Raw genomic sequence first — 23,896 nt, forward strand, 5'->3', positions numbered from 1 at the left:
TTCATCCTTCCCAGTCGGGGTTTCGGGCAGGATATTCGACCGAAACTGCCTTACTGCGTGCCACAGAGACGCTACGGCAGGGCGCTGACGCAGGTCACACCATGGCACTGGTCATGCTTGACCTAAGTGCAGCGTTCGACACTGTAGCACATATCACCTTGCTACAGTGTCTGAACAGGGGAGGTGTGACGGGTCAGGCGCTCAGCTGGTTAAAATCCTTCCTGACTGGCAGAAGTTTCCAGGTCCAGAGAGGCCCGTTTCAATCTGTGGAAATGGCACTGGAACAGGGGGTGCCGCAGGGCTCGGCCTTGAACCCTACCTTATTTAACTTATACATGGCCCCCTTAGCAGCTGTGGTTCAATCGTTTGGTGTAGAGATAGTATCCTACGCCGAAGATACTCAACTGCTGCTCACCCTCTCCCAGGCACCGTCAGGTGGAGCCGACAACTTTAGAGCATGTATGCAGGCCTTAGCAGTGTGGATGGATAACCACTGCCTAAAGCTGAACGGCTCAAAGACGGAGGTGCTGGTGGTCGGTGGTGATCAACTCAAATGGACGTGCGACTGGTGGCCAAGCTGTCTGGGTACAGTGCCTACCCAGTGTACGGAAGCGAAAAACCTTGGGATTTGGGTAGATCCCACACTTTCCTATGAGGCACATATTGGGTGGTTGGTGGGGAAGTGTTTTGGGGTGCTTAAGATCCTGAATAAAACCTTGGACCTGCTCCCCTTGGAGGCTAGACGCACGATGACCCAGGCCCTGGTTACATCCCGGCTTGATTACGGGAATGTCCTCCTCTTAGGAGTTTCCAGCAAAAGTATAGGTCGGCTTCAGGTATTACAAAACGCAGTGGCACGTCTAGTGCTTAGACTACCTAAGAGAGTGACATCCAGAGTCGCATTGGCAACCCTCCACTGGCTTCCAGTAAAGGAAAGGATACTGTTTAAGGCCCTCCTGACATGTCACCCTATCCTATGGCAGAAGGCTCCCCCATACCTTACTGATTTGATCACTAGGTATGAGCCGAGGAGAGCGCTGCGGTCTTGCGGAATGGGTATGTTGGTGACCCACCGTTTTAAGAGGGCTAAAATGGGAGGTCGCTCTTTTAGAGTGATGGCCGCCACAAGCTGGAATAAACTCCCGCTCAGTCTTCGCCTCCAACAATCGGAAACTAAGTTTCGGTGTATGTTAAAAACTCACCTGTTCCAAAGGTGAGTTCGATGCTGGTCTCTGATGTGGGTCAGTCAAAGTGCCTGGCTAGTATTGCTCTGGCAGCGCGGGGACACGCCGAGATGGCGCAGCCATAGCACTTTACAAATATCTTTATTATTATTATTATTAGACTGGCTCCGGGCACCTCCGCAGGATGAGTTGACCTAGAGACCAGCTAGCTCACAGTGCCACCAGAAGCCTCCATAACCTTACCAGTAAGCGAATGGTTTCTGGCAACCTCTGAACGTGACAACCCTGACCCCTCAGGGATCGTGGAAACAGAACAGAACCTTTCTCTCAGTCACTCAAGCTTACTTGCTCTCAGAGAAATATACAAAGAAAACACAGTGGGAGGTTTTCAATATATTTATTGAGCCAACGTTATTCTTGTATAGAATACATAAGCTGCAATAATCAGAAGATTGAAGCAGTTGAAAGTGATTACAAACACGTAAATAGTGGATATAGTTCTACCATGGTGCTAAAACACTGTATATATGCAGGCATAAAAGCAAGGCAGTAATCAGGCGTACTCCTACTATGCACTCCCTACTCTGCGTGTACCTAGAGTGTGTGTGGGTGTGAAGCCAAGAATCCCGCCTAGGGACGATCCCACCCCATTACCTGACAGGAAAGAATGCAGGCCCCGTATTGATTACAAACTGAACTCCCCCTCACGGAGATGCCAGCCCGCTGCATAGTGAAGTCTCAGCCTGCACAGACCCTGGGTGTCAGCTGTAGCGCCTCCTCTACTAATCGATTGGGATGCTCATTATTTATAATAGAAACCATCTTTGTGATGTACGTATAGATTAGTCTATGTTCTAGATATGTAGATAGCCCTGTCACCCCGTGGATGAAGATACGACATTTGTACATAGTGCGTCAAGAGGCCTTGTACTTAGTGTTCGAGGCATCGTGATAATGTTGTGCGAAGCTAGATGTGTAAACAAAGTAATTTCAGACAAACTAATCCAACATTGTCGTGCATGCAAATATGTGCAAAAGGTCACAGCAGAAATGTTACTGTAAAAAATAGGACAATATATGAAATGAGCCACTTTGCTATATGGGCCTAGACCGGGCACATAACGGGTGGTCTGGACATCACAAAATGAAAACATGACAAACCATACGCTGATTTGGATCGGGGATATAGATGACCTTTCCCTGCTGTGGGACGGAAGTAGGGAAATGTCTAAAAGATTAATCCAGAGACAGAAACTGATCTCAACCTAAAATTCACTCAGGGGATCAGAATTAAATCAATAAATGAGAACCCACAACATGAATAAACTACTTTCAAATCAGAGACACCAAAGGAGGGACCTGATAGTACAGTAAGGTTCATGACTACAAACAATACGAGGTACACAGCAGCAAGACAAATTCTAAACATTGGAAAATATTAAAAGCTGATCAGGTGATTGGACACGATATTACCTCACATCCCTCCATTACGTATCGTAAAGCCCTATCCTTAAAGGACAAACAAGCCCATAGCTATATAGATAGTCCAATGAAAGAAAGGGGCCATCTAACCTAAAAGGTTTCAGAAAATGAGGGAAATGTATGGCTTGCAAATCTGGTGTCAAAATAAAGGAGGTTATTCTGCATAACAGGAAGAAAAAGCAATCAATTCATAACCTGTAGCACAGATTTCTGGGTATATATACGTGAAAGAATGTACACACAGAAAACAATATGTGGCCAACTGGATGTTCCCCATTGGCAAGTGATGGAGCACATGGCATCAAACACGCGACTTAAATTCACCAGCGTCTGGAGATTTTGTAAAATGCCACGATAGCATTGTAGACTCGCTCATTTTCCTTGGCCTTATATCAGAGGAGGTGATCAAGAGAAGAAATTGAAAAGAATCGATTTAAGATATAATACAGAGCTTGGTACCGAGGAAGCCAAGGGCCTGAATAAAGATCAGGAATTACACGGGCACATAGGATGCTTACTGATGTCGAATCTGCACACTTCCCCACTACTGACACTCTCTGGAACACATGTTAAAAAAAGCCATCATTTCCTTGCAAGATTAAAAATATTGAATTTCTTTACATTTCTCAGTGCTCTACTTAGGGTAAGGGGGGTATACCTCATAATCATACTAGATTGATAATGCTCACCAAGAAGGCGCAAGAAGTTGGACTTAAAATCAGTGATACCACTGCGATCCCCTGCGGCTACAAAATCACCCGTAAATACAGCGTCGACCGACCAGGAGAAGGCAAAGCCATCATCCTCAAGAACACCCACCAACTGACCATTTACTCGAATGACTCAACGACGGGGCTACTGTTAGAGAAGTGTGTCAGCGCTGGGGGAAAATCACTGTCCCTGCCACTGGAAAAGTCCAAAACTGCAACGCCCACGCAGCGCCCGGTCTCTCCCTGCCGTCGGCGCTCCTTCAACACCAGCGCGACAGCAGAGGAGGGGAGATCGGGGGGCACGGAGAGACTTCATCTCCCAAGTGCCCTTGCGCTGTGCAGCTGACGCCGGGGGATGACGCGCCAGGAGGCGCCTTAAAGTCATCACTGACCTCCGCGTCGCGAGAGCGCGCGGGAGCTGCGCCGGGCAAAGCCCGGGCAAAGGGCGGGCCCTAATCTACAAGACCCCCAGCAGCCACCCGACCTTCAACAAAGCCATCGTAGACCTCATCGCACCCCAAGTTCTAGCATCCACAGATTACATCCTATTCGGAGACCTCCACTTCCATTTGGACAACCCCAGTGACCAAAACACTGACTACCTACTGCAGAGCCTCGCCAACATCGGACTCAGCAGCTAGTCACTACATCAACCCATACAGCCAGACACACGCTAGACCTCATCTTCTCCGTCAGTGGGAACATTACCTACAGCCACACCACCGAACTCCTCTGGACCACCCCCACTGTGTGCACTTAGCCATTCCCACCGTTCACCACCACCCTCACCACCCCCTCCGCCCCATCTGTTGTAGCTGAAACAAGGCCACCGAAGAACTTCTCGTCAACTTTCTCAGCATGACCGCACCACCAGCAGACGCCAACACCGCAGCACACAACCGTCATCAATGGATCTCCAACTGAGCCGACACACCAGCACCCCTAAATAAGACACCAGGCAAGCAAAACTTCAAGAAAGCCAGCTGGTTCACTTCAGCCCTCCACAAGTCCAAACGTAACAGCAGACAACTTGAGAAGAGATAGAGGCACAACAAAATCCCAGAAACCCAAGCAAACCGCTGTCAACGCACACCACCTTCTCCTTAAAAGCACAAAGAAAACGGCCATCAAAGACAGAATCAACACCTACGCACACAACAGCACAGAAGTCTTTGCCATCGTCAAGGAGTTCGCCAAGCCCAACAGCGAGACCACAGACTTCCCACCCTCCCTAAGACCTCTGCAACAAACTCAGCACATTCTTCAGCACACGTTCAGACATAACTACGACAGCTTTGACACCCAAGACCCTGCTACAATGCCTGCCACCATCGCACACAACAAAGCCTTACCCCCAACATATCATGCTCAACTGGACTCCACTCACCATAGATGACACACTCAAGACCATGAAGAGCATCCATTCCAGAGCCCCACCGGTTCCTTGCCCGTATTACATCTTCTATTGAGCAGCGGCAGCACCATCAACTGCGCCATCAAAACTGCCACCTTCCCTGCCGCCTGAAAACACGCCAAGATCAACCCCCCTGCTGAGGAAGCTGTTTGCCGACCCGACAGACCTAAAGTACCTCAGACCTGTCTCCCTCGTCCCATCCCTTGCCAAGGTCATCAAAGAGGCCCTCAACGCCCAACTCTCCAAGTTCATCGAAGCGAACCATGTCCTGAACAACTCCCAATCCGGCTTCCAAAGCAATTATAGCACCGAGCTTGGACTCCTCGCCGCCATCGACGACATCCACTCCCTCCTTGACTGGGGAGGAATTGCCACTATCATCCTACTGGACCTCTAGGCCACCTTCGACAACATCACCACCGCACCTAGTCACAAGCTTCCAGTACACTGGTATCCACGACAAATGCAGCCACAAGCTACAATGCACAGAAACCAGTAGGGACTCAAAAAGGCAATAACTTATTCACCAGACGTGACACTGACTGAGTTCAAGGCCGGGGTCTACGCGACCCACTGCGCACCAGATACCTGACAGTGAAAGGGGACACAGCACGCAGCTTCTCGAAGAAGCGGAGGCGGTGACAGGCGGACTCCCAGGGACCAAAAGTCTTGGCTGAAGGGGTACGCAGTGTGCACCCACAATGATTCGGGCACTCTCGGACAGGCGGGCTCTTACCGGCAGCATCACGTGGCTGCGGCCGCCCGGGCTGGTGGTGGCAATGACTCTCGTCTTGCAGCTCCGTGGTGGGCTCACAGCGGCAGCAGCTCTCTCAATCCTCGACAATGGTGAGCAAGATGCGGGCACACAGCGACGGCAGCTCTCTCGTATCTGCGGTGGCCCACAGGACAAATCACGATGATGCAAAGTTGGCAAAGGTGAGGGCACTCAGCGGCAGCAGCTCTCTTAGCTGCGGCGGCCCACAGGACAGATCCCAATGATGCAAAGCTGGCAAAAGTGCGGGCACTCAGCGGCAGCAGCTCTCTCTTAGCTGCGGCGGCACACAGGACGAATCACGGTGATACAAAGTTGGCAAAGGTGCGGGAACTCAGCGGCAGCAGCTCTCTCTTAGCTACGGAGGCCCACAGGACGAATCACGGTGATACAAAGTTGGCAAAGGTGCGGGTGGCAAAGGTGCGGGCACTCAGCGGCAGCAGCTCTCTCATAGCTACGGCGGCCCACAGGATGAAGGATGGTATCGACCAGGCTGACACAACAGTGGGCACTCAGCGGGTACAGCCCTCTGTTAGCGGCCCACACATATTCAGCGAAGGTTCCAAAGGTTCATATTCAGGCAGACTCTCAGCGGCGACAGCTCTCTCTTAGCTGCAGCGGCCCACGCAGATTTAGCAAAGGTTCCGGAGGTTCAAATTCAGGCGGGCTCTCAGCAGTGGCATCGCTCTCTTAGCTGCGGCGACCCACACGGATTCAGAGAAGGTTCCGGAGGTTCAAATTTAGGCGGGCTCTCAGCAGCGGCAACTCTCTCTTAGCTGCAGCAGCCCACACAGATTCAGCGAAGGTTCCCAGTCCGCGTTCCTCACATTAGAACTAGAGACTCCGGATTGCTCGACGGTGGTGTGAGAGGGAAGGGCGAAAGAAGAAGCAATTAGGCCGAATTCGTGGATCAATGGTGCCAGGCTTTTATTTACAATGGTTTTCAATAGTGAAGGGATGCACACCTTTTTTAACGTTTCTTTTCTTCTCCATTTTTATCCATCCTTTATTTCCAATTGCGTGCAGAACGGTTGTTAGGCATTTGCCCCACTGCCATTAGTCAAAATGTACTTTTAAGTGATGGGACTACGTGTAGCCCCAAAAAACCATTTGAACAGCTTCATGCCGCCCCTGGCGTGCATGTTTTCACCAAACTTTAAACCATTTCTTTATGTATTCCAATTTTTCGCCGTAATTTTTTTTCTTACTCTTGAATCATTGTTTTTCACTGTTTAATCCAAATCCACAAACCAAACAAAACTGCCAATTTTCAGTTTTCTAATATTCAGACTGTGCCAATCCAGGCCTTCCGTAAGAATATGGACAATGCAACATTCAACGCAAGCAGTCTTTATTTCATATAAAAAACCCAATGCATTTCGGGCCGCTCATGGGCCCTTCTTCGGGGGTCACTACAATAAATAATAACGGAATCATTATTAACACTCTTAGATACAATTACGACAAGATTTCATTGACATGATACTTTTTTTACACAGCCTGTCTGCGCATTGCATCCTGTCTTTCCTCTGTCTTTATATCCTTCATGTTAAGCATGTTTATTTACAATGAACAGTTTCTTTTCTGATTTCTTCTGGATATCCTGAAGATTGGTGCAATGACAACTCCTAGGGTTCTTCCTTTCAAGGTCCTTGGGATGTTTTCAGGAACGCTTCTCTCTCAACTGATGGCTTTGATGTGGTCACGCACCCCGGCAGCCTCAGGAAAAGAAAACAAAGAGAAGTGGCGTAAGATGCCTGGTTTTAGCAGACTTGGAAATTTGTTTTGTCTTGGTTGTAATAGGGATTCCCGATTGGAGGACTCATGTCCGGTTCCTCCAATTGGAACTCCAACCTATGAACTCTACGTGAAGCATGGCGTGGGTCCTATCACGTACAATGAAGTATGGGTCCGATATACTAGGAAATACGGTGTCCTAAAAGGGCCCCAATATGGTAGTTTTGACACAGAAATTTCATATAATCTAGAGGTTAGACTTTTTAAGAAGAAAGCCCGACCGGCGATGTTTGACTCTTTCCGCCTATGGCGAAAGGAAGCCAAACAGAAAGAAATTAAATTAGCGAAGAGGAATAAAAGAGAAAAGGGTATCTCGATAATGCAAGCTGCTACACAGTTTAAAGATAACGAAGAAGAGCAGGTGAGTGAACAATTGCACAGGCAACGTAAAATGGCGATTGATAAATGCTACCCAGTTTTGCCGCTTCTTCAGCAAGATGCAGCAAAAGAACTTGAAAAAGATCCTTTAATGTCACACTTATTGAGTTTGCACCCCCTTATGCGCAAAGTGCTACAGCTCCTCCGCAACCTTTAGTTGTGCAACCCCCAATTGTTGTGCCTCAAGTTCTTCCACAGTCGCCAGCTCCTCTCCAGTTGGCCCCTACTCCTCTGGTTCAGCCTTCTCAAGGGCCACTGACTTCGCTACCTGCTCCGCTACTTGCTCCACCTTTAACTCCTGCAACTTTTCCACCTGTTCTTGCTACCTCCCCTACTACTGCTCCTACGTTGACCTTTTCTCAGTCTGCTCTATCTCCCGTCTTGTCGACTTCTCCTTCTGTTCGACAGAGAATGACAAACACTGTTACTAGTCTTTTCACTCCTTTCTTTGGGTCGCATAGTGCGACCCCTGAATCGGAGGGTAAACAGTTGCGTAGCCAACTGCCTGATTCGCGAGAAAAATGAAATATTGGACCGCCTGGCGCGTAAATGGGCCACTCGTCCTTTAAGATATGATGTGGAATCTGTTACGGATGTCTTCCATCAATGGGAAGCACCAAAGCAGAGATATGTTTTCGATAAGGTGTGTACTTTCCTTCGTGAGGAATGGGAAGATGATGATGTGGGACAGGCTCCTTGCGAGTTGTTCAATATACAGTCTGAGTTTGCAAAGGGAACTATTGTGGGTTCCGATGTTGAGAAAGCAGTTGCAACGTTGTCGTCGTTTAGGAGTGAGCCCCCTTCTCAGTCGTTATTTGAGCCTGATCCATCGGTTATAAAGAAGACGCACAAATATTCGATGAGAGAAGTTCCTCCGGTATGGAGAGACGCGGTACCTGCTGGTGCGGGTAATAATCCGCCAGCTGTGCCGGCTCATTTTCAGCGTGTTTGGGTACATGTTCCATGGAAAAGAGCCGAAGTATTGGCTCTTAAACAGACCTTACCTGACCCTCGTAAAAATCCTGCAGGGTACTATAAGGAATTATCTCAGACTGCAGACTCATGTATTATGAATCTAGCTGATATAGACATGTTGTTTGGAAATGTTGTTCCGCAGCCTTTGTGGGGTTTGATTCGCCATACTGACCACGCGCAAGAATTAGGTGACACATGGACTAATATTAGCGCTGCGAATGACAGACAAATTGGGGGTGCTAAACCTGAGCCTTTAGTAGCAGAACTTCCTGGTAGAATTTTTAATTATATGAAGACTTTGATGCCTGCTATGCGAGTGAATTGGGACAAATTGTCTGCGTGTAAGCAGAAGAAAGATGAAACCGTGTCTGCTTTCTTCAGTAGGTTTGAAGAGACGTTTATCGACCACAGTGGTCAAGATATGAGTACAGAAGGTGGTCAACGGTTGTTCGTCGACAAGTTTGTGCACAATTTGCTTCCCGAGCTGTGTAAGAAATTGAAAGATTCAGAGAGTTCTTGGGCAGTTTCCTCCTCAGCACAGATATTGGCTACTGCACAGTACTACGAAAATAGGGATAAAGATGAGAAGGATAGAGTAGACAAGAAAACTAAAGAATTGAAGACGAAGGTTCTTTTACAGCAAGCGTATCCGCCTCGTGGTGGTCAGCGTGACTATCAGCAACCTTAGCAGTTTCAGAGGAACTCGCAAAGGTTTGAGTATCCTCAACAACGTGCTCTGGTAGGCCCCAATCAATGTTCATATTGTAAGGAAGAGGGTCATTTCAAGTATAGTTGCCCTATTTTGTTACAGGGTATGAATGGTGCTTCTGGTGCAAGAGGTCGAGGTGTTCAACAAGCTCCCAGAGGTAGAGGACGTGGAAATTTCCCCCAGAACGCGCGTCCCTTTCCGCCTCAAAATTCAATGAATAGTTTTGATCAGCAGAATAACGTGTCCGGTAGGACGAGTCAATACTATGCTGATGACTACTATGCAGAGGTTGAGAACATGGAAGGTGATGATTGCTAGGACAGCCTTAGACAAAGAGAGGGAGTTGTTTCAGTTCCATTAGATCAGAGTGGACCTTATGTTGAGGTAATTACATCAGGTGTGTCAGAGCCTTTTCTGTTGGATACTGGTGCTACAAAGAGTTCTATTATGCACTCTAAACTCCCTAGCGCACCTTTGTCTGGCGAGACGAATGTTTCAATAGGTTTTTCTGGCGCCCCGGTTCGAAACCCGATCTCTAGTCCTATGTCCCTTTCTGTTGGACCTTGTGAATTCGAAGCACCCCTTATTCTGACGACAGGTTGTGGTGAGAATTTGTTAGGATTGGATCTGTTGAAGAGATTGTATGCAACATTGTATTGTTCTCCTTCGGGAGTACAACTTACACTGGGTAAGAAAGTGGTCTCCCCGATGTGTTTGTCGAAGGATAAACTTCCGACAGAATTGTCTTTACTTCCGGATATTCTTTGGGCTACTGGTCCTAATGATGTGGGTCTTTTGGAAATACCGCCATATGTAGTGACATTGAAAGCCAATGTTAAAATGCCACGCATTCCCCAATACAAGATCTCTAGTGAAGGTGAAAAACCGTTGCTAGCGATCATTTATGATCTGATTGAAAAAGATGTAATTGAAGAAACTAGAGGTAATGTTTGCATTAGTCCTGTTCTACCTGTTTTGAAGCGCACTGACCCCTCTCAGCCACCTGTTTACAGGTTTGTGATTGATCTTAGAGAGGTGAATAAAATCGTTGTGCCACAATTTCCAGTTGTTCCTGATATCACTGCCCTATTGACTATGATTCCAGCTTCCGTAACTTGGTTCTCGGTGATTGACTTGAAGAATGCTTTCTTCAGCATCCCGATTGGTGAAGAGAGCAGGGATATTTTCGGCTTCTGTTTAGGAGGTCGAAGCTTCCGGTTCAAACGCGCTCCCCAAGGCTACTGTGAAAGTCCATCAATATATAGTCAGGCTTTAAGAACACAGCTTGATACGATTGTTTTACCTGATGGCGCTACCCTTATTCAGTACGTTGACGATTTATTAGTCGCTGCAGATACTGAAGAAATTTGTAAAGAAGCCACCTTGTCGTTGTTGCGTCATTTGTCTGATTTGCATCACAAAGTGTCTCTCTCGAAATTGCAATATTGTCGACAAGAAGTGACCTACTTAGGTCATCTCTTATCGAAGGAGGGAAGGAAACTGACCCCAGAAAGAATTCAGGCAATTGCAAAATTGAGCGTGCCAAGGACACAGAGAGAAGTGCGTGCTTTCTTGGGTATTACATCATATTGCAGACAATTGATACCGAATTTTTCTTTATTGGCCAAACCTTTGGTAGCATTGACTTGTAAAGGGGGGCATTCCCAGCAGCCCCGGGTCCTGGCGTGCTCGTGACGCTCCCGCTGCGCCTGGAGGCGCCTAAAGAACGCGGAGCGCCCAGCGGACCTGGGGGCATTTCCAAACATACCTGCAGCGGTGGGGAGCCGTGAGGGGAACGGCCAAGCAATCCCTTCTCCTTTACAGCCGTGAGGGCAACGGCAACCGCAGCGGTGAGACAGGGACTCTCCTGGCCAAGTCGGGCAGTTGAAAACTACACTTCCCAGCAGCCCCGGGTCCTGGCGCGCTCGTGACGCTCCCGCTGCGCCTGGAGGCGCCTCAAGAACGCGGAGCACCTCCCGCCCCGCGGGACGCGCGCGGGTCGGCGCCGGGCTAAGCCCGGGCAAAGGGCGGGCCCTCTGTGGCCCTCCGTGGACCGAAGGGGACAGGACAGGCCTCCCCCCTTGTCATTTCTGCTAAAGGAGGTACAGTGTACACACACTTATTTGACTTTTCTGTAACACTACTATCTCTACTCTGATCATGCCCTGTAAGGGGGAAACAAGCCCAGCTGCGCAGGGGTGCCCAGGTCAAGTGGTGCAAATGTACCAAACGATTAGCACAAGCTCACTGCCTACTGTTCATGTGATAGACATAAACTGTCCTTGTTACTCTCCATCTAGTACGCTATCTCCTCCACTAATCTCCCCAAGAATGCATAACCTGTCCCTGTGGGATGAACTAAACAGTCTATGCAAAACAAAGTATGTCAGTGTGGATTCACCCTCTCTCGCCAAAGGCACCTGTACTACAAGTACTAAAGGCAGTACACAGGAATCCTCCTTTTTATTGAACAAATCCAACACACAAGCCTTAGTACTTTCACGGCAATTACCCGTCAAAAGAAAGCATGATGAGGAAAATGCCGAAGGGAATCAATCCAAACTCCATAAACCACCTGTAAGCCCCGCACTGTCTGTTCACAATCCCCCTATCACCATGGAGACTGATGTCAAACTGGATGAACCAATATCTTATTCCCAGATTCCTCTACTGACTCAGATTGAACAACTTGTTAAAACCATCATTTCCCCACTAACAGAAAAAATCAACGCCATAGGGGAAAGGCTCTCGGGTCTAGAGAATAAAATCACGGCTATCCTGAAACCCATCAATAATTCAGTAACATCGAACCGACCCCAGCCATCTACTACTTTCCCAACAGCTAAGCCAACTCCCAACCACAAAAGCGTTCAAGTCACTCTACAATCCCATAAAATCCCAGATTCGACCACTTCCAAAGCTCCCTTCAAATCTGTTATATCAAGGCCCTTAGAGGTTAAAACAGTACGCAAAGTACCACACATACACCTCCCGCCAGAAGCCGCGCCATATGTGTCCGTCCTCTCAGGAGTTCCAGCACTTGCGATGGGAAAAGCTGAAAGACAGCAGGACCTATTGAACAAAATTATATTCTGGATGGGAAGAAATAGACCCCTACCACCGGACAAAGATGGCGGAATCTTGAGTGTGAGAAGGGTGGGCTGGTTGGGCCCACTACCAAAAAACATTTCAGGGGACTTGGTACTGGTTAGATTCAGGAACCGGAACATCGCTCCATACTTAAGATCTTGTCCGCCCCAAGAAGGGGATGGCCCAATACACATTTAGGATCTACTTGACTTTTATCCCTGTATGCAAAATATCCCCCGGTTAGGACCAACAATAGCCTACCACCACCCGTTGGGTGGGGGAGTCCAGGTACCCAGTGGTATTAGTTTCTCTGTTTCCAACAGATTTGATCCATTGTACAACTGTTGCAACTCTTGAATCTACTCACCTTAAAGGACAAACCCGTGTATCTTTACTCCTGATAGGGATAAACCCCTTCAATAACATGTCACACCACTGAACTTTGAAGTTGGGGATATGTCTTTTTTTTTAAGTTACGTTATTCTTGAATGTACATATTTATTTTTAATGACTGTCTTTTTCTTTGTACGCTTTTATGATTTTAAAAAACAAAATCGAATAAAGCATTTTCGTATTTCATATTCGACTTGTAAAGATACACCGAATCCCGTTCCGTGGTCTGAAGATTGTCAGAATTGCGGGAGGCATTGTGTTCGGCTCCTGTGTTGGGTACCCCCGACTACAGTAAGCCCTTTACACTGTATGTCCATGAGAAAGAAGGATGCGCATTGTCAGTGCTGACACAGTCCTTTGGGGACAAGCAACATCCATGTGCATATTTCTCGTCGACTTTGGATCAGGTAGCTAGAGCATTGCCGAGTTGCTTGAGAGCCACGGCGGCAGCAGCTGTTTCTATTCGACAGTCTGCTGGTTTGGTAATGAATAACATATTGATTGTAATGATCCCACATGCAGTGGTCACTTTGCTAAAGAGGACCAAGAGACAGCACTTAACTAGTGCTCGATTGTCCGGATATGAGTTGACACTGTTAGCAAGTCATGTGCACATAAAGAGGTGCAACACGTTGAACCCAGCTACGTTGTTGCCGGTTGTAGCAGAAACAGATGTTTCTGAACAACAGGATTGTTTTCACAGGACAGAAGAAGAAGCGAAAGGGAGAGTAGATCTCAAAGACACTCCTCTTGTGAAGTGTGATGGTACCTTATGGGTGGATGGTTCGTGCTCCAAGCTTCCGAATGGTCATACGACTGCGGCATATGCTGTTACGACTTTGCATACGATTGTTGAAACTGCACGTATCCCACATAATTCAGCTCAAGCAGTAGAGTCGATTGCACTTACGAGAGCATGTGTGTTATCAAAAGGAATGAAAGTGACCATATATACTGACAGCCAGTATGCATTTGGTGTGGCTCATAGTTTTGGGCGCTTGTAGAAAGAGCGTGGGTTCCTGACTTCGCATGGAGCCAAGATTCAGCATGGTCAGTTGGTGAATGAGCTTCTTGAGTCACTTACTTTGCCACTACAAGTCGCGATTGTAAAATGCAATGCACACAAGAAGGTTACTGACGATGTTGGTCGTGGTAATGTGTTTGCAGACGAGGTTGCGAAAGAAACGGCAAAAGATGTGATGAATCGAATGTATGTTGCGGGTCCAGCAAGATGGGTTGGTGACGTTGGAATGTGTGAAGATACGATAGAGAGTGTGAAGTCGATTCAAGCTGAAGCTACAGAGAAAGAGTTGAGTGTGTGGAGAGAGAGTATGGGTAAATTGGATGCGAATGGTTGTTGGATTGAGTTGTCAGAGCATCAAAGATGGTTATTACCCGATGCGTACGTGCTTGCAGTGGTTACGATGGCGCATGGAATGGCTCACATCAGTGTGAAAGGGATTTTTTAAGTTGTTGGCTCCAGTATGGCAAAACGCTGGAATTCCTAAGTGTGCAGAGAATGTGGTCAAGAATTGCATGGTGTGTCTGAAATACAATCCTGGTAGGGGTACCCCAACTCCAGCTGGTCATTTTGCTCCTCCTACGTACCCGTTCGAGGTTTTGCAGCTAGATTTCATCCACATGGAAAGGTGCAACAACTTGAAATACGTACTCGTGGTTGTTTGTGCCTTTTCAAGATGGGTAGAATCATATGCCTTAAAAGACAACACTGTTTTATCCACAGCTAAAGCCCTTGTCAAAGAATTTTTCCCGAGATTTGGTTTGCCGAGAATGGTCTGGAGTGATAATGGGAGTGAATTTGTGGGACGAGTGATGAAGAAAGTATGTGAGGGGCTAGGGATCCAGCAAAAATTCCACGCTGCAAATCACCCCCAATCAGCTGGACTAGTAGAGTGCTACAATGGCACTCTAAAACTGAAACTGGCCAAAATACAAGCAAGCTCTGGTCTTAAATGGCCTGATGCTTTGCCTTTAGCACTTTTATCCACAAGAATGACTGTGCATTCACGAGTGGGACTTAGTCCATATGAGATCGTATTCGGTCGCCCGGCCAACATATGGGGAGTGCCGAGGCCGACGAAATACAGCGAGATTGAACACCCTGTACTGCTTGATTATTTGTATGATTTGACGGCTACATTTCGTGTTTTACATCAACAGGTTCACAATACTCTGCCTCAGGCTTCTACAGATCCAGGCCACATCATCGATCCTGGCTCATGGGTTTTAGTGAAAAACTTCCAGCAGACAAAGAATGACCAGCCCCGTTGGACCGGCCCCTATCTAGTCCTGCTATCAACGAGATCCGCAGTACGAGTGCAAGGAAAGAAGAACTGGATCCACGGCGTACACTGCAAGAGGGTCCCTCTGCCATACGACCGGTGGGTCCGGGAGGGTATCGCTGACTCTGAGACTGAGACTGTGCCTCGTTTTCTGCCTTTTAGCGATGCATGTGTAAAAGGGACAAGTTCTGAACATGAAAACGACGATCTTTTGCAAAAAACTGTGCCACCGTCAAATCAATTGGACACTACAGAGCCTGAACTTTTGTTCCAAGACCAGACACTATCTGGAAAAAGCCGGTATAACCTGAGGCCGAGAACTATGGACAAATAAAATTCCTTTTCTTTGCTATTTTTGAAAATGCAGCTCGCTCTCCTCCGAGGAACTACTTTGATTTTTGTTTTTCGAACCGCCATCCGGGTTCAGCTGTAGGGTCGTGGCTGCCCAAGTCTTTGGGGTGCAGCCGAAGACGTTAAGTCGACGGTTCTGGTTGGTCTAAGGGAGTTGCCCTGGACTGACAGAAGCATTCCTTAGCATAGAACACCCTACCACCGCGAGCAGCAATTAGAGAGGATGGAGTTTTTCGAGATGGAGAGACCTGCTAAAGAGATGAACTTTAAAGCCAAAATGTGTATAATGATGACCAAGAAACGTTTTTTGATATTGTGCCTTTTTATGTTGCTCAGCCTAATGATGTTTTTAATGGGATATGTGATATTCTCCCTTCAAGTGACATTTGCACCCACTGCACAGCCTATACCTTCTTCTACTGTTTCCTCACATTCTTTTCACCCCCTGCCTGAACACGAGTCCGCTAGAAGATTAGAGTTCGTTAATAACTCCTACGTTCAGCTCTTACACCAACACCAATTAGTAGTGAACACGACAAACTGTTGGGTGTGCGGTCTTATGCCTCATACCACTGATAAAGGTATCCCTTACCCGATCCTGCCATTCAGCCATAATGGTTCTGTGTGGGCATACAGAACGATGTTCATCTATGCTCGTGAAGTCCACCCCCTACGTTCTATAAAAGACAATCCAAAGAATAGTGCTCTAGTCAAGGGTATAGTAGATATGATTAGAGGAGCTACTTCCTACGAGACTATCCCGAGAGATGAGACACTAGCATATATTGGATGGAATGGAACCGGATATGGAGTTAGTCTGAGTGAGAACCAGCGAGCAAAAGGATCCTCCCCGATTTGGGTTGTACTCTCTGCAGGGTAATGGCAAGAATCCGAGAGCTCAGCTAGGGAAGAGTATCTGCACTGAGACGTATGTTTTTGCGTCCCGGACTTCCCCATCGTTTTTAGCAGCCAAGGGTACCTACTTTGTCTGTTACGATAGAGCGTACACATGGTTGCCCCCTGACTTCTCGGGCACATGTTTCGTTTCATTCCTGTTGCCTCCCACCTACACAACTGCGGCAGATTACCACAAGACAAGGGTAGTTAGAGGTGTCTTCAGCAAGGAAGACACTGCAGAACAAGAACTGGGAGATTTCTTGAAGGGTTTTCTGCCGTTTTGGGGACCTATGGTTAACAGCAGGAACATAAGGCAATTGACAAGGGTGGTTGAGTCCACTGTAGTTGAAACTGCCGGTGCCCTTAGTAACTTGACTGCTGAGCTCCAGTCGGACCGTCTTATGACTCTTCAGAACAGAGTTTCGTTAGATGTCATACTCGCAGACCGAGGTGGGGTATGTATTGATCCAATCCAGTTGCTGCGTTTTCATTCCGGATAACGCTCCGACAGTGTACCAGGCTATTTCCAGACTGCACAAGATCTCTGAGTCCATTCATGTGGATAAAGGAGATTGGTCATTGATGGGATGGTTCTGGGAGCTGTTATCTGCCTGGGGATGGAAGATTCTAATGGTCATTGGGATAATCTAAGCCATTCTTTTCCTGTTCTGTCTGTGCGTACAGTGTGCTCCTACTATATGTGGCCTCTGTGCTACGTCGTGTATAAGGAGACCTGTATCGAGGGACAAGCTAAGTAATAGGATGATGCTACAGCAACATCTCAATGAATTTATGAATATCGACCTGGACTCAGATTAGCGTGAGTATAGGTTATTGCCTATGTAAGGGCAAAAGGAGGGTCTGTGGTTCCGTGGATTCTGGACCCATGTAATAAACATGTTCGTATCAGGACGATTTTAGTATCATTAGACCGAGAATGACGAGTATACTATATACGAGTATTTCCGTCATGTTAGAGTGACGTGATCACCCTGAAATCACAGATTCCGTCTTGAACCCTCGGGTTCCATTTGGTGCATGGCAGCCATTTTGTGGTTGCCCTCACATAGGCCGATGACTAAGGCAAAAACGAGTCTTAGAGACACGTACACCTTTGCTGACTTTTGTGTGACCTGGGCAAGCTGACTCCACTGCCCGGAGCCAAACCTGTTCGGCCAGTTCCTTTCCCAGTGGCCGATCGAGATTGAGATCAAGGCACAACCTACCATAAACCCTTTATTGCACACAACTATGTCTAATCTTACACACACCTGTCTCTGCTCTTTGCTTTATGACCTGGTTTACGATGAGGAGGTTCCCATTTTTATTAGGGGCCCGACCATCTATCTGATGAAGAGTGCCGGGTTTTTGCCAAGTCATTCTTGGTGGGCTGGACTATGAAATGTGGGCTTGTCATGCAATACTTTTGTCGTATACACATGGGATTAGTTTATTGTAAATAAAGAATTTTTGCCTGAAGCACAATATTTAGTATAAGAGGAGTAACTTGCTTTGTAAAGTTGAGCAGTCTCCTGAGAATATACACTGTGTTGTACTTCTAAGATATCTGTTACTGGCTGCAGCCAATACAATTAATCTTTGAAGTCACCAAGAAGACTCTGCGTTTCTGTAGTCTGAGACAGAAGAACTCAAAGTCTTTGGGTGTTTCCCCTCGCACCGCTGGGTTCTTAAAAACCCAGTACTTCACTATCCTGAAGAATTTAGTTGTGCCTTACAAGGCCAATAGAGCCTTGCGCTCAGATCAGAAACATTTGCTCAAAATTCCTAAAGTTAAAAAGGCACGAACGGGAGGGAGAAGATTCTCAGTGAACACAGCGATTCTTTGGAACGCACTCCCCGTGAGTTAGCGATCGGAGACTTGTCTTCTCCGGTTTCGCAAACTCCTCAAAACGCACCTCTTTCCTAACTGATGCCTCTGACTACGCTTGACTGCTACCTTTCTGTTGTTCTGGAACAAGCGATGGGATGCTCTAGGGTAACTACGCGCTATACAAAATTCGAAATAATAATAATATTATATGAGATAAAGTACCACCTGGCGCACATTATAAGATTACTGCAAGTCACCCCGGCGTCCCATAACCTTATAAATTACCTCTGCCTTCGACCTCGTTCCTCTATATAGTTATGGAACTCCTCACTGACATGCAATATCCTTATCATGTGTGGCTGGAGGTACTTTATCCCTAAAATATTTTCACTGAATAAGATAAAAGTGAAATTATAGTTGGTTTTGTTATAACACCTTAATGGATCTTTAAAAAATAAAAAATTACTTCGCTTAATAAACAAGGGTAAAGTGCATTTATAGTTAAAACTTAAAACTCATCAAACCACTACAATATGCAAGTTCTAGTTAGAACCACAATCCATAACTCGCACTACGGGTGTGCAAACCCTAACTCATGATGCGATGACATTTTACATACTTAAAGAGTTTGCTAAAGGCAGGATGCTGCTGTAGGGAGATCATCGCTACTTTTGTCTGAGCATAAAACAATTCATAGCACACTTGGGACTGAGCTGGAGGTTGGGAGGGTGAACTCACCAGTGACACATAAATCACTTTGTGTATCTGTCTATCATGGGGTGGTGTGCACTCCTGGAGAACCCTGCAGTGATAAGAACATCCCTGGTCGGCCCTGCTGTTGAGGCCGAATACAGGCTAGCATTTTTATGTCAGGAACTGGAGACGACTGCGTGTTACCCAATGTAACTGTGCAACAGGAAACAGTTCCCTCTCTAGACTGCGCATGTCTGCTATTCTCAATAAACACCACATCACTTGCATCCGACTATTACGTGTGATTCCGGCCAGTAATTCCTCCCATGAATAGCACTATTTCCAGTTCCTCAGCCTGGAATGGGGACGAACAAGGAAGGACGGGAGCTACTGGCCTCCTTGTCTCATGCAGAGTCCCATAACCAGGCCTGTTCCTGCACAGGAAGGATGCAGTCCTGTGTGGAACCAGAGAAGAGTGCAGGGACACACCTGAACCATGGGTACTCGTACTCTGGGGGTCGGTATCTCTCAGGTGGTTCCACCCAAACCATATTAATCCCCTCGGAGACTTACTAAAACCTGCCCATATGCATTCTAAAGAGGTTACATGTGTTAGTGCACTCCATGTGTCCATTTATAGCGAAACACATACCTGGGGTGGCTTTGGACGGCAATAAATCTGACTGTGTTGGTCCTGTCTCCATTGAGTCTGAGGGGGCATCTTCATCTGCAGTAAGTGTGTCCAGTTCTAGGCATGATGGAGGCACAGGCTGACCCCGCTCTTCAGGACAGAGCAGTTCTGCCTTGCAGTTCTGATGTTGATGCTGTGATTCAGGGTGCAGTGGTTCGAGTATGTAGTTCTGATCTGAGCCCTGTGCATCAGTACAGGCTGGTTCTAGCTTGCAGTTCTGATTTGAATCCTGCTCCTCTGGGTGTAGTGGTTCCACCGTGTTTTTCTGATCTGTTTTTTGTGCTTCAGGAAGCGCCGATTCTCTCTCTCGATCCAGTGCAGCAGTGTGCAGTGGTTCCACCGTGTTGGTCTGATCTGAACCCGGTGCATCTGCACAGGTCTGTTCTAGCTTGTGTTTCTGATCTGGTTCCTGTGCTTCAGGGCGCATGGATTCTAGCTCGTAGTTCACGTTTGGATCCTGGGTATAAGGAAGTTCCTGCTCAAAGCATAGGTGTTCCTGTAGGCACTGGGTTTGTTGTGACCCCAACTCATCAAAGGACAACAGACCAGACTCTAAGTGTTCGTCTGATGACATCCCATCAGGTGACACGGGTTGTAGGCTGCGGTTCTCCTGGGGATCTTGGCAATCAGAACACATCAATTCTTCCTTCAAGGGATCATCGGGACTGTTCCCATTTGGGAGTGCAGGTTGTATACAGTGATTTTGCTGTGGCTCGTGTCCATCAGGAAATACTGGGTGTGGGCAGAGGTTCTGTTGCTGGTCCCAGCAATTAGTAGACAATGGGGATGGTTCTTGCTTCAGGGGCCCATCTGGTTTTCTCTCTTCTGGGAACGCTGACTGTACGCTCTGGTCTTGCTCTGATGCCGGGCCAAGAACAAATTCTGAGGGAAGATAGAGGTTTGCCTCCAATGATCTGCCTGGAGGATCTGTCTGAGGGCACCGGGATAGAGTACAATCCTGCTGTACTCCATTTCCATCTGGAAACCCAGGTTGCATGCACTGGTCTCGCTGCGACTTGTGTACATCTGGAAACCCACGTTGCATGCACTGGTCTCTCTGCGACTCGTGTACATCTGGAAACCCAGGATGCATGCACTGTTCCTGCTGCGACTCGTGTACATCTGGAAACCCTGGCTGCATGCACTGGTCCTGCTGTGACTCGTGTACATCTGGAAACCCTGGCTGCATGCACTGATCCTGCTGTGACTCGTGTACATCTTGAAACCTAGGCTGCATGTGCTGGTGTTGCTTCGACTTGTGTACATCTGAAAAACCAGGCTGCATGCGTTGATCTAGCTTCGACTCATGTACATCTGGAAACCCAGGTTGCAAGCACTGGTCCTCCCGTGGGTCACGTCGATCTGGAAACACTGGCTGTAGACAAAGGTTTGGCTCATATAGACGCACTTTAACATCAGACGGAGAAGAGAGCGTACAGTCCTGCTTTGGTGCATGCCCATCAGAAAACACTGTCTGAAGACACAAGCTCGGTTCCCCTGACCTGTCCAGTTGAGGTGTCACAGGAGACCGGCTAACAGTACAATCTCTAATTCTCGCTGGACAGACCTTCTCCAAAGACACTGCACCATTATCTAGGGAACCTTGATCCTTTTCTATCCAGATATTCTTAATCAGCCCAGCGACTCTAGAAGGTACGTCTTCCACAGTATTCAGCAAGTTATCCAGTTTGGCTTCCAACTCCTCCAGCATGGATAGAAGGATAATGTGGGACAGGTTCTCTGACAGCAGTTCCAGGGCCTGGTCCCTCTGAGCATCATTTTGAGATCCTGAAGTTGAGACGTCATGGAGAGGTAAAGATGGGACTGTGGCTCTTACGGATTCACGTGAACATTGCGCTGTCACTTTCTTTCCTGGAGCCCGTCTTCTGCCCATTCTGGTAAATTGACGTTCAAGTCTCAAGTGTCTGCAGAGGAGAGGAAAAGAGAAAAGACAACACCTTATAACAGGACAACTAGGCCAAAATACTCCTTCCTGACTCACCAACCCCAGTGTGATCAGAGGAAATTGCGAATTTCTAAAACCCAGAAAAAATTCAATCATTGAAATTTAACAATATCCATAACATCTATCCATAAAAATAAAAATGTAAATAATCATTTGTTCAAAATCGTAAATTTACGAAAGTTCTTCACCGATTGCTTTGAAATTTTGACACAACGTTGGATTCGAATATGCGCGGGTCGAACACGCGCGTGTTTTTAATCGAAAGCCCTAACAGACACATAAAATTGTCAATGTTCGTTTGTTCAAAATCTTAAATCTCTGAAACTTCTTCACCGAATGCTTAGAAATTTTGACACAACATTGGATTCGATTAAGCACGTGTTTATATATACACAACGTTGGATTTGAATACGCACGTCTCCAATACGAATGTGTTTTTAATTGAAAGGCCGAACAGACCCTATCTATTGGGTTGCTGCACAACAACTCCAAGGGACGCATACAGACAATAGTCATAAAAACATATTGTATACCCACAAGCATTGTGAAATTAGGAGTTGGTTCACTTTGCAACATTAAGAAAGGACGCATAGACAATAGTCTACATATATTAGGATGGACAGTTGGTGTCAGGATGGCAGACCGGGAAGTGGGTGGAGGGAGTGGGAGGAGTTGGTTCACTTTGCAACATTAGCGCGTGTTTATATATACACCTTGTTGGATTCGAACACGCGCGGGTACAAGAAGCGCGTGTTTTTAATCGAAAGGCCGAACAGACCCTATCTATTTGCTTGCTGCGCAACAACTACAAGGGACGCATATAGACAATAGTCACAAAAACATATTGTATACCCACAAGCACTGTGAAATTAAACATATCAGAAACGTGCGCTTACTCTTTTCTTTCTCTTCCATTTAACCAGACTGAGCCACAGCAACGCGTGGCAGGGTACAGCTAGTAGTACATATATTAAGAAAGGCACTGATTTGAAATGCATTTCCAACACTATGTGTGTTCCTTGGTCTGCTCAAATTGCAGACTTTTATGAAAAAAATTGAACAGCCTTGCAGCAATGAAAGGTTTATAATTCCCCAGCAGACAAGACTGCTCTATCATTCTCACTTGCACTGTACAGCTCTCTTTTGCAATATTCAGTTCAGTGACGGAAGCACGCGCCAACATACCAAACCTCTACAGGATCTACAAAATGCTTATTATGTCATTGCATATATAGAGAGCATGTTCAACCTGGGGTTTCTTTGAGCGGAATCAGAAATACGCAAGAGGAGACAACCAATCAGACCAGGGAAGAATGTGGTATGAGTAGGCTTGTGGGCTGTTAGATTTCTGGCAAAACACTTGAAGTAAGATTCAAATGGATTTAGCCGGGAGAGAGCCCCGTATGGAAGGAGCTTGTACCACAAAGCTGCGTCCACCTGATCTGATCTTCTGTAATTTCGGAATAGCAAGTAAATTCAAGTGAGATCGTAAGTGTTTTGCGGGTGTATCTTGCAATGAAGTGAGGGGCTAGACCTCTCAACCCTTTAGGGCTGAGGCAGAGGGTCTAAGACTGGATTTGTTATTTCAATATAGGTGTAGCTCGTGCCCACCTCTGAAGATGATGTAGTAAACAAGCAGCGTCGCTGTGAATTACTTGCAGTCTATGAATGGTGATACTGGGCATTCTTCCATATACTCTGTTGGCATAATGCGATCTGGACAGGACTGCGGCCACCACTATTGCTTTTCTGTTCTAAAGTGGGAGGAGTGGGGTTAGTTTCTGAAGCAGTTTCAGCATCAATCTGCATTTACATCCTACTGCTCCAGCCTGCTGGTTCTTGCTAAGATTACTATTGATTATCACTCAGATGCTTTTAGCTGTGGGGTTAGGCTCCGGTAGCAATCTCATTTTTGTTGGAGAGTAAAGTTGTTTCCAAACGTTGGTCTTATTCTTTAGAATTTCAAACTCGGTTTTGTCCACATACGGTTTTAGCTGATTCAACCTCATCAAGTAATCATTAAATTGCATCATATTTTGAGACTAGAGTGGTGAGGCGGATATTCCATCTATAAGAATCATCTGAGAGCTGGTGTAGTTATAAAGCCTGGAACCTCTTGAAGGCAGTTCTCTGGCCAATAGTTTTTGCAGGTTAAGGGGGCAGAGGTATTGCCCTATAATTCCTGGTTATATCCGGGACTTCTCCCTGCTCTTTCAGTATCGTGAGCTCTACAGCATTTTGAAACACGCTTGGAAACGAT

At 46.8% G+C, this 23,896-nt stretch overlaps 1 protein-coding gene across 1 annotated transcript in view; it reads right to left on the minus strand.

Annotated features, from left to right (window-relative positions):
- The window catches only part of LOC147659026 (uncharacterized), a 33,352-nt gene extending 11,762 nt beyond the window's left edge, over window positions 1–21,590 (minus strand). The window contains exon 1 of the mRNA XM_086952029.1: window positions 19,632–21,590. Coding sequence (XP_086808155.1) covers window positions 19,632–21,564 — 1,933 coding nt within the window. The 5' untranslated portion in view covers window positions 21,565–21,590. The remainder of the gene's footprint in view (window positions 1–19,631) is intronic.
- Window positions 21,591–23,896: the final 2,306 nt, after the last annotated feature.

The sequence above is a fragment of the Lissotriton vulgaris genome, unplaced genomic scaffold (genome assembly GCF_964263255.1).
Source record: "Lissotriton vulgaris unplaced genomic scaffold, aLisVul1.2 SCAFFOLD_2042, whole genome shotgun sequence".
In the NCBI taxonomy this organism is placed as follows: domain Eukaryota; kingdom Metazoa; phylum Chordata; class Amphibia; order Caudata; family Salamandridae; genus Lissotriton; species Lissotriton vulgaris.